This window comes from Benincasa hispida, chromosome 8 (genome assembly GCF_009727055.1).
Source record: "Benincasa hispida cultivar B227 chromosome 8, ASM972705v1, whole genome shotgun sequence".
Lineage (NCBI taxonomy): Eukaryota > Viridiplantae > Streptophyta > Magnoliopsida > Cucurbitales > Cucurbitaceae > Benincasa > Benincasa hispida.
Window position 1 is genome coordinate 22,369,682 of NC_052356.1, and position 11,038 is coordinate 22,380,719.

Sequence of the window (11,038 nt, forward strand, 5' to 3'; positions counted from 1 at the left end):
AAACTCTTGATCAAAATTTTAAAATAATTTTCAACATTTTTTTTTGAATTTTTTAACCATTCAAATAAAAATTTTAAAAAGGATAGTGAAAAACCATTTTTATTTTAAAAATCACCATCAAATAATATTTGAATAAATTTCAAAAAGTCATGTATAAAGATGAATTTTGAAGCTCTAAATTTTAAATTAATTATATATATTTTGATCAATTGAATTATATCGAATGGACTTAATAAAACAATTTTATGCAAGCAATTGAAAATTAATTCGTTACTCATCCTATTTATTCTTATTCATATTATTTTGATATTTTTTAAGAACATATTATTTTGACCTACCATCTTATTATATTTAAGATTTGAAATTATGTTTGAATTTCTTCTTATTGTTATTATTTTGAAATATTGAATTTATTATTATTATAACAAATAATGACGCGTTTAGTAGAATTTGGAAATAGAAATATTTTGTCTCTCTCTTTCAAAATAAAATAAAATAAAATAAAAGTTTTGTCTTTTCTACAGAATTTAAAATTAATCTAATAAATATAAAAAATTGGTGACCCATAATCTTGAAATTAGTAATTAATTTAAAATTTTCAAACTAAAGGATTTTGAAAATGTCCCTCTCTTTCAAAAAATTAATTATTAACCATGTCACCACCATGATTACTTTAAGGAAATTACAAATCTTGCACCCAAATGTCGGAAATTATGCAATGGCCCCATCCGGCTGCTGGTGGGAGGAACCAATCTCCCTCTTATGCCGCTTCTTAAGATCTCTCTTTCCAAATTTAAAATCAATTTTGTATCGTTATTATTTATTTCAAATATTATTTTATTACTTTCGATGAAAATTAGATTTTATTAATAGAAAAATAAGAGGAAAAAAAATAAATTTCAAGTACAACACCTTCTACTCTAAACTTTCAACTTTATTAAATTGAATCCTAAATTATTTAGGAGAATAAATTTAATTAAGCCCTAAATTTAAACACACAAGTCGCAATTTTTATCATATCTTCAATTTTTATAATGCTGGCCTATTAGTTTTAATAAAAAGAAATAAAGTAAGAATTCTAGAATTTACTACCACCATGTTTACCTAGTGAAAACATAATAAATTGATGGTAATTTGAAATGTGGGTCCATTTGATTATATTTATTATTATTCACCTATATTTTGTAATTGTAATGAAATGTTGGATTTACTTCCATGTCAATAATTGAAGAACACAATCTAGTTAAGACATGAGGATGATCAATCTGATTGCGTTTTAATATTATATGGGACCCACTAGCCTATATCGTTATGTTTACTGTTATTGTTATTGTTACAGTATGAAAATATGAATTTGTCACATTTAATGGTAAATGTGACAGATTTATAATTCTAAATAAACGTGATCAAAAGCAAACCAACTACGTTTGCAATTGTGACACATTACAAATGATAGATCAATAGACACTATTATGATTACACAAAATTTCGGTATAGATTGGTAAAAATGACCTAATTTCAATGGAAAAAATAATAAATGTTAGCATAAAAATAAGGTGGATTAATGCGCAAATGATGACAGTTGATATGTTAGTGCATCTTGATTCACTAAGTCGTATTTGATATGGACCTTTATTTATTTATTTTTTTCTATTGTGTGTGTTTTTTTTTTTTAAAAAAAATTCAACATAGGGTGGGGATTTCGAATCTATAACTTTGAGGTTGATAACACATATTTTAAGCTAGTTGAACTATGCTCACTTTAATACTTTTTAATTGTTTAAGTCTTTGTTATGAGTTGAATTAAGGCCTTTAATTTGACATGGAGGGGAAAGGGAAAGGGAAAGATCTGAGGGCTCTCATCATAACTAAGCCAGGGAGCAACCAAACTTCCCATAAGAGTAATAAAACTCGCTGTGCGCTATGTCGAAGCATCAAGATTGACATTCCCCTGTTAACACGGACACAAGCCTGCATAAGAACAACATAACAATGTTACACTACTCAAGAGACATATACCATTCCATTAGAGGTATTCAATATCACCTTGTTTACATATGCATCTTTTATTTTGTACACATATATATATTAAACCATTCATTTCTATTTCAACAACAAGAGAAAAATCCCCCAATTTTCATGGTTTAAATTCAGTTTATAATTATTATAAACTTCTCGTTGTTTCAATTAGCTTGAGTTCGTGTATGGTTATATGTATTTCAATCTTTCTTAATACAATAATTGTGGGAGTGAGAATCGAACCTCTGAAAATGTATAACAATTACATTTGAACTCAAATTCACTTTGATGCCTACCTATATTGATCCATAAACTTCATGGAAATTCAAAAACTTAAAAATTATCAAAAATAAAATTAAAAATTTACTGTCCTACTAATTACAAACTTTAATTTTGTATTTATTAATTTTAAAATTATTAAATTTAACAAGGACGCAAAATTGCAATTTTGAAGATTTACTAAATACTTTTGAGAGTTAAAAAGTTAGGGGAAAGAACATTTTTTTTTTTTTATCTCTAAATGTTGGTTTAGTTTCAATTTGGTTTGTCGTTTTAAAAAATAAAAATTCTATTAGTTCTTAAATTTTGAGTTGATTTCAATTTAATCAATATATTTCAAAATGTTAGAATTTTACTTTGAGATTTAAGTTTTGTTTCAATTTGGTCATTGAGTTTAAGACTTATACTTTTAACTTTCAATTTTTACTATATACTCAATTTCACTCCTTAGTTTTAATATCTATTAGTTAATTTAAAAAAATTATAAATAATTAAGTTTTACCATTTTTTTCATTGTTATTAAAATTAATTTTAAATTAACTTATAAATAGAGTATTAAATAAAATTTAAATCTAAGATAGAATTATAATATTTTAAAATTTAAGAACTAAATTAAAATTAAATTCAAAATTTAAGAAGTAAAAATATAACCTTATGAAACTAAGATCAAATGAAAGTATACATTAATGGAAATAGTGAACATAATATTTGAATGAATTGAAAATGGGGGGAGGGAGCATTTTGTAATATCATTAAAGTCCAAGGGGTATTACCGGCGGGGATCTCGCTTTGAATAATTTTTTTTTTAATTTTTATTTTAAAATAAGAACAGAAAAACTAAAAAAGAGGATTAATAGCTTAGCTTTTTATGATTTTGTCCATTTATAACGGTCGGAACGATGAATAAAAGGTATTACGAAACGGAACATTTTTTTCTTCATTTTCATTTTTAACGCCGTTAAACCACCACCGTCCAATGCCGTCTGCCCATTTTCTTTTTGATTATTATAAAAAATACCCATAAAACTTTCCCATTTGTTTAAAAAATATCCCAATATTTTTAAAAGTAAAAACTTTCACAAATATTTTTAAATTTTTTTGATGAAAAATTGAGATTTAAATAGTGTATACAGAAATTTCATATCACCACATCGTTTTAGGTCATCGCTATATTTTCATAAGTCACAGTATTACCGTGAACTTTCACAAATGTTTTTAAATTATCTTTGAAGTAGTAGTTCTTTAAGGTTTTCGACAAAAAATTGAGATTAAAATAGTGTGTAGTGCCTTATAAAGAAATCTCAAATCACCACATCGTTTTAAGTTATCACTATACTTTCAGATGTCACAGAATTACTTTAAACTTTTGGAAATATTTTAAATTTTTTTATGAAAAATTAAAATTAAAATAGTGTGGTGTGCCTTATAAAGAAATCTTTAATCACCACATCGTTTTAGGTCATTGTTATACATTTACAAGTCACAATATTACTATGAACTTTCACTAATGTTCTAAAATTACCTTTGAAGTAATAAATTTTTAAAATTTTCGACGAAAAATTGATATATAAAATAGTGTGGCAATTTCCTATAAGGAAATTTTAAATCATCATATTATTTTTAGATCACCACCACATAATTTTAAGTCTCAATATCTTTTAAAATTGTAAATTTTTTTTAATTTAAGAGTAGTTTCCAAACACTTACAAAAGTTTAAGATATTATTGCATATTTTAAAAATATAGGGGGTATTTGTTGTAATTTAGCATTTCCCTTTTTAAAGGGCCGTCTGCCGATTTTCAAACGCCTCGCGTAACGTCTTTAATTTTTTTTTTTTTAAAAATCATTTTCTAATTTTTCAATTTTCGAAATTGATTTTAAATTCTATTTTTTAAAATATCATAATATATTTTTTTAATTTTCATATCCAACTACTGATCCACACTCCATCTTCTTCTTCCTCACACCTCCCACAATTTCTCTCTCTCTCTCTCTCTCTCTCTCTCTCTGTTCAACCATTGAACAAATCCTCCAAATCCAATCCATTTTCTTCATCCTCTGTCACTGTTCTTCACTTTCTCTCACTAGAATCATCGCCATTGATTCATAACCTTCTTCTTCTTCTAGCCCTTTGAACCAACTCTTCCTTTCGCCGGCCATTGATTCACTGTGTTTTTCTCTTCTGTTTCATCTTCCTTTTACTCTACTTCTTCGCCTCTTTCTGATTCAATCACAGGATTTCCGTCATTTTCGATCCAACTCAGATTCAAACCCATTTTGTATGTCTGACTCTGTTTGAGTAATCATTCCTACTGTGGACTCCCTTGTACGCCGTACTTATTTACAGTTTTTTTTTTTTTTTTTTTTTTTTTTTCCTGTAAATGTAAATTTATGAGATTGAGTTTGAGTTTGAGATTGTTTAGTTTAACTGATGGAGGTGGAGCTTCATTAGTTAGTGGAGCTTCTGAGTCTGCTTAAATTTAGGTTTCTCTACTTGTAACTATCGGCATTGGTACAGAATTTGAGTTTATTGTTATGTGTTTCCTTAGAAGATTGATTGGATTATTATGTTATGTTTGGAAAAGTCAGTACGATTTTTGCTGACTTTGGTCTTACTGGTTTCTGAAAGGTTTGAGATCCAACGACAGTTGTTTTGCGATGGAATCAGCGCAATCGCAGCAGAGAAAAGGAGGATTAGTGCCGATATCGCCGTCTCAAACTCCTCGTTCAAACGACAAGGCGACTCGAGATCTACGATCTGGGGATTCAAATTCGAGTAATAAACATGATAAAGAAAAGGGTGTCAATGTGCAGGTTATTGTGCGTTGCAGGTAATTAAATGGAGGAAATCTATTGATTTATTATCGTATTTTGTTTTGTTTCTTCTTGAAATTTGATTTGGGGGGTGTTTCCTTTTTTAGGCCATTGAGTGATGATGAAACGCGATTGCATACTCCGGTGGTGATATCCTGCCATGAAAGTAGAAGAGAAGTCTCTGCAATTCAGACTATAGCCAACAAACAGATTGATAGAACATTTGCATTTGATAAGGTTCTATTCATTCTGTTGAATAACTTAAGATGACAGATCAGCTTTGTATTTCAGTGATCAAACTCGAGCTAACCTTTGGTTAATTTCTTAAACATGCTCAATTCTCACGGGTGTGAAGCTGATAGTGGAAATTCTATAATGTTTATTAATTTCCTTTCCTTTAATGTTTGATTATATGGGATAGGTATTTGGCCCTGCATCTCAACAAAGGGAATTGTATGAACTGGCTGTGTCTCCTATTGTGTATGAAGTTCTTGAGGGTTATAATTGTACTATCTTTGCATATGGTCAAACTGGAACTGGAAAAACATATACGATGGAAGGTGGAGCTAGGAAAAAGGTCGATAACACCACTGAAATATTTTGAAATGAAGAATTATTTGTGAATTTCCTCTTTTTCACTGACAATTTGAATTTCTTGCTAATCTCAGAATGGAGAATTTCCAAGCGATGCTGGTGTAATTCCTAGAGCTGTCAAACAAATTTTTGATATTTTGGAAGCCCAGAATGCAGAGTATAATATGAAAGTTACGTTTTTGGAGTTATACAATGAAGAGATTACAGATCTTTTGGCCCCTGAAGAGACTTCAAAATTTATTGATGACAAGTCCAAGAAACCAATTGCTCTCATGGAAGATGGAAAAGGGGGTGTTTTCGTGAGAGGCTTGGAAGAAGAGATAGTTTGTTCTGCAAATGAAATATATAAAATCTTGGAGCGTGGATCGGCAAAAAGGCGTACAGCAGAGACTCTTCTGAATAAACAAAGTAGTAGGTCTCATTCCATATTTTCCATCACAATTCACATTAAAGAGTGCACTCCAGAGGGAGAGGAGATGATAAAATGTGGAAAGCTCAATCTTGTTGATCTTGCTGGCTCTGAGAATATTTCACGTTCTGGTGCTCGAGAGGTATAGTACACTAAACACTTTTGTTTATACATCATCAGATCACTATAGCTGTTGAGGATGGATGATGAAGTTAACTATATACCATCAACAGCTATAGTACACTAAACACTTTTGTTTATACACTAAACATTAAAGAGTGCACTTACGTTCAATTGCAGCTCTTTTGAGCTCATAATACACCAAAATTTCACTTAAAAGTACTATGATTAAAGATCAACTACATTTGCAGGGGAGAGCCAGAGAAGCTGGGGAGATAAACAAAAGTTTACTTACACTTGGTCGTGTTATCAATGCCCTGGTAGAGCACTCGGGTCATGTTCCATATAGGTAAGAACCATATTCTATTGTAGTACATTGCAACTGGAATTTCATTTTGTCTTCGATAAAAGGATGGATGATGAAGTTAACTGTGTTGATGGAATGATTGAAATTTCAGGGATAGTAAATTAACAAGATTACTGAGGGATTCTTTGGGAGGTAAAACAAAGACTTGCATCATTGCTACAATATCACCCTCTATCCACTGTCTAGAAGAAACACTCAGTACACTTGATTATGCACACCGTGCCAAAAACATAAAGAACAAACCAGAGGTTCAGTACTTGTTGCTTTACTGACTCACTAATCAGTTGTTTATGTTCATCTTTTGGTTTGATCCATCATACGGTTTTTCCTCCTTCCTCTTATGCATACTCTAAATGGCTCCTGATCATTCAGATTAACCAGAAGATGATGAAATCTGCTTTGATCAAGGATTTATACTCTGAAATTGATCGGCTTAAACAAGGTATTTACTGTGCATCTCTCTCTCCCTCTCTCATTGTTGAAACAAGTCATTGATGTTCCTTTTCCCCTTTGTTGGGCATTTGGTGTCTGAAAATAATCTATACTTTTCTCTATTCTAGAGGTATATGCTGCAAGGGAGAAGAATGGAATCTATATACCACGTGATCGTTACCTTAATGAGGAAGCTGAGAAGAAGGTTAGTTTTGGACTATTTTGGATTTTAGGAAAAATTTTGACTGTGTTATTAAAATATGAATCATATCATGTTCATAAAATTTTAACCGCAGGCAATGGCTGAAAAAATAGAACGAATGGAACTTGATTCAGAATCCAAGGACAAGGTGTGTTGGCAGTCGGCTAGATTTTATTTCTGAAGGTTCTGTTCATATTTGCTTATTTGGAACTTTAAAAGTTATCTTCTACTTGTGAACAGCAATTAATGGAGCTTCAGGAGCTTTATGATTCTCAGCAACTCTTGACAGAAGAGCTGAGCAATAAATTAGATAGAACAGAGGTATATCCATGAGTAGGACTATCATATCATTATTCAATAGAACAATATCCCTCACTTTTTTGTTCTTGTATTTGGAAAAAGATACTTATAGCTGTTGTTGTATGTAATTCCAGAAAAAGCTTGAGGAAACTGAACATGCTTTCTTCGATCTTGAGGAGAAACACCGCCAAGCAAATGCAACAATAAAAGAAAAGGAATTTCTGATAATTAATCTTCTCAAGTCTGGTAAGACAAGTTTCATCTGACCTTTAGCAGTTTTTTCTGTGTAATTTTGGTTTTCTTGGAATAAGTTTCTATTTCTTAGACTTTCTACTCTATATTCTAAGTTTTTCTTTGTAGATTTTGGACTTCTAAGCCTCTTAGTTCTTGACTTTATGTATTCCACATGTGTATTTTGCTTCAACACAACTTTCTGACAATTGTGCTTTATCAATTCCTACAGAGAAAGCACTCATTGAGCATGCATTTGAGTTGCGAGCAGAGCTGGAAAATGCTGCATCAGATGTGTCGGGTTTATTTGACAAAATTGGTTAGTTATTGACTTATAGTGTCTTTTAACCTTAACTTTCTTTGCCCATATAGCTGCGTCAGAGGTATTGATTATGCTGATCATCATATGTTCTATACAGAGCGCAAGGACAAAATTGAAGATAGAAACAAATTACTTGTCCAGAAATTCCAGTTTCAATTAACTCAGCAGCTCGAGTTATTGCATAAAACTGTAGCTGCTTCAGTTACCCAACAAGAGCAGCAACTGAGGGATATGGAGGAAGACATGCAATCTTTTGTTTCAACAAAGGCAAAGGTAAGGTTTGATTAAGACCATTTTTCCACTGGAACTTCTCATGCTCACTCATAATTTTCATTCTGCTTGTGAAGGCTACTGAAGAACTTAGAGAACGGATTGGGAATTTGAAAGTAACGTATGGTTCTCGAGTTAAAGCTCTGAATGATATAACTGGAGAGCTTGAAGGAAACTTTCAATCAACCTTTGGTGATATAAATTCTGAAGTTTCAAAGCATTCATCAGCTCTTGAAAACGTAAGCATTTGATTCCTTCTATTTTGGTCAACGAACTTTCACCTTATCATGTGCTGGTTGGACTGATTTTGGTCGATTCAGCTTTTCAATGGTATTGCTTCAGAAGCTGAGGCATTGCTCAGTGACCTTCAAAATAGCCTTCACAAACAGGAGGAGAAGCTGACTGCATATGCTCAAAAGCAGCATCAGGTTTTTTGATCAACAACACTTCTTTATGTCGAAAATTTTAACGATATTTCAGAATTGCTCAACTTATTGGGGATTCATATAGGCACATGCTAGAGCAGTAGAAACCACACGCTCAGTTTCTAAAGTTACCTCAAACTTCATAAAGACGATGGATATGCATGCGTCAAAGCTCACCCACATTGTGGAAGATGCACAATCAGTCAATGAGCAGAAATTGTCCGAACTTGAAAAGAAATTTGAGGTAGTTGCAGATTGCAAAGACTTTGTAATAGATTTTATAGTTACTAGAGTCTTGTATTGAGCTTCAAATTCATTTGGAATCTACAGGAGTGTGCTGCCAATGAAGAAAAACAACTGTTGGCAAAAGTGGCTGAGTTGCTTGCAAGTTCAAACGCGAGAAAGAAACAATTGGTATTTCTTAACTTCAGTCTCTAACTAAATTGCATGTCATAATGTAACTTGTTACTGAGAAGATTAGGTACAACTTCTTTTAGGATCTAAAGGTTAATGGTTCATTTTCATAGGTTCAAACAGCAATCAGTGACCTGCGTGAGAGTGCTACAAGTAGAACTAACATGCTACAGCAGGAAATGTCCACCATGCAGGAGTGTACTTCTTCAGTGAAAACTGAATGGGCATTGCACCTCGAAAAAGCAGAGTCACACTACCACGAAGATACCTCTGCTGTCGAACACGGGAAGAAAGACATGGAAGAGGTTCTTCAAAATTGGTACGATCTAGTTCATATAACTTCTTTCACTTGCAAATACCTATTTATTAGCCTATCGAGTTAATGGGTGTTACGAACTGTTTAGCTTGAACAAGGCAAAAATGGGTGCTCAACAATGGAGGACTGCTCAAGAATCGTTACTCAGTTTGGAAAACAACAGCGTCGCTTCTGTGGATTCCATTTTTCGGTACACAATTTATCCTTGAAAGAGAACTATATGAAAAACAATTGTTGTATTATATTCAAGATCAGTCATCATTACATTCTTATTTCCATTAGGGATGGGACGGAATCCAATCAAGCATTACGTGCTCGGTTTTCTTCCGCTGCATCTGCTGCTCTTGAAGATGTTGACAGTGCAAACAAGAATCTCCTCTCATCTGTTGATCGTCAGTGTCCTACATTAACTGTATATAGTAACTTCCATCTTTTTTATCCAAATAATCCCTCAACTTATGAATTGGTGGCTTGTGCAGATTCGTTAGAACTCGACAACGAAGCGTGTGGAAATCTCAACTCGATGATTACTCCTTGTTGCGAGGAGCTAAGAGATTTGAAAGGTGGCCATTACCACAAGATAGTAGAAATCACTGAACATGCAGGAACATGTCTGCTGACAGAATACACGGTAGATACAGTTAAAACATAACAATGTTTGTCAGTTAAGTTCATTCACTTTTGATTTAATATCTCTGCCATTTTCATTATTCAACAGGTTGATGAACCATCTTGTTCAACACCAAGAAAGCGATCATTCAACTTGCCAAGCATGGCGTCCATCGAAGAACTTCGAACACCGGCTTTTGATGAGCTTCTCAAGTCATTCTGGGATTTGAAATATTCAAAGCAATCAAATGGAGATGTAAAACATTTAGCAGGAGCACATGAAGCCACACAATCAGTAAGAGATTCTAGAGTTCCTCTAACTGCTATAAATTAAAAGGACTTGAAAAAACATAAATAGAGAAAAGACATGGATTTGTATGTAAATATAAAGGCTCATATATATCTTTGGTAATTTTACATTCGTTAATTTTTTTTCTTCCCCCCTTTTTGGCAAAAATGAAAAGAAATACACCTTTTGGAGGCAGGAAATCAGGTTTTCCCCCAATTTAGTCATTAGTTCTGTCTTCTGTGCTATTTACCGATTGATGAAGTGTACTTTTTTAAACATCATATGTATTTTCACATCCTTGATGAATCCATTATCATTTCCACTTATTGATTTTGCTCCTCACTTATGTTTGGTTTCAATTTGGTTTGGTTATATATCTTCGAACATCTTTATCGTTGTCACATATCATGTAAAAAATTTCTTATGTAGAACGTCTTTTTTAAATGAGTTCAGTTGACATAATAATTGTATTATCAACTTCGAGATTAGTCCCACTCTACATACCGTAAATAAACTAAAATAACGAGTTTGAGAGAAGGGGTGAATTTGGTGTCTAACATGATATTTATGTGAATGTTGAATTTGACGACACTTAACATCATTCAAATGGGGTAAAAAAAGAGATG

The 11,038-nt window shown here is 32.1% G+C and overlaps 1 protein-coding gene across 1 annotated transcript; it reads left to right on the forward strand.

Annotated features, from left to right (window-relative positions):
* Positions 1-4,229: 4,229 nt before the first annotated feature.
* LOC120083767 (kinesin-like protein KIN-5D) lies at positions 4,230-10,738 on the forward strand. Its single transcript, XM_039039627.1, has 23 exons — positions 4,230-4,577; positions 4,928-5,129; positions 5,220-5,349; positions 5,534-5,689; positions 5,781-6,257; positions 6,487-6,584; positions 6,694-6,850; positions 6,975-7,044; positions 7,163-7,239; positions 7,331-7,384; positions 7,477-7,557; positions 7,671-7,782; positions 8,000-8,086; positions 8,187-8,362; positions 8,437-8,598; positions 8,680-8,787; positions 8,870-9,028; positions 9,115-9,198; positions 9,312-9,517; positions 9,603-9,704; positions 9,797-9,906; positions 9,994-10,145; positions 10,233-10,738. Exons 2-23 carry the CDS (start codon positions 4,957-4,959, stop codon positions 10,455-10,457), a joined length of 3,156 nt encoding a protein of 1,051 aa, XP_038895555.1. The 5' UTR covers positions 4,230-4,577; positions 4,928-4,956; the 3' UTR covers positions 10,458-10,738.
* Positions 10,739-11,038: the final 300 nt, after the last annotated feature.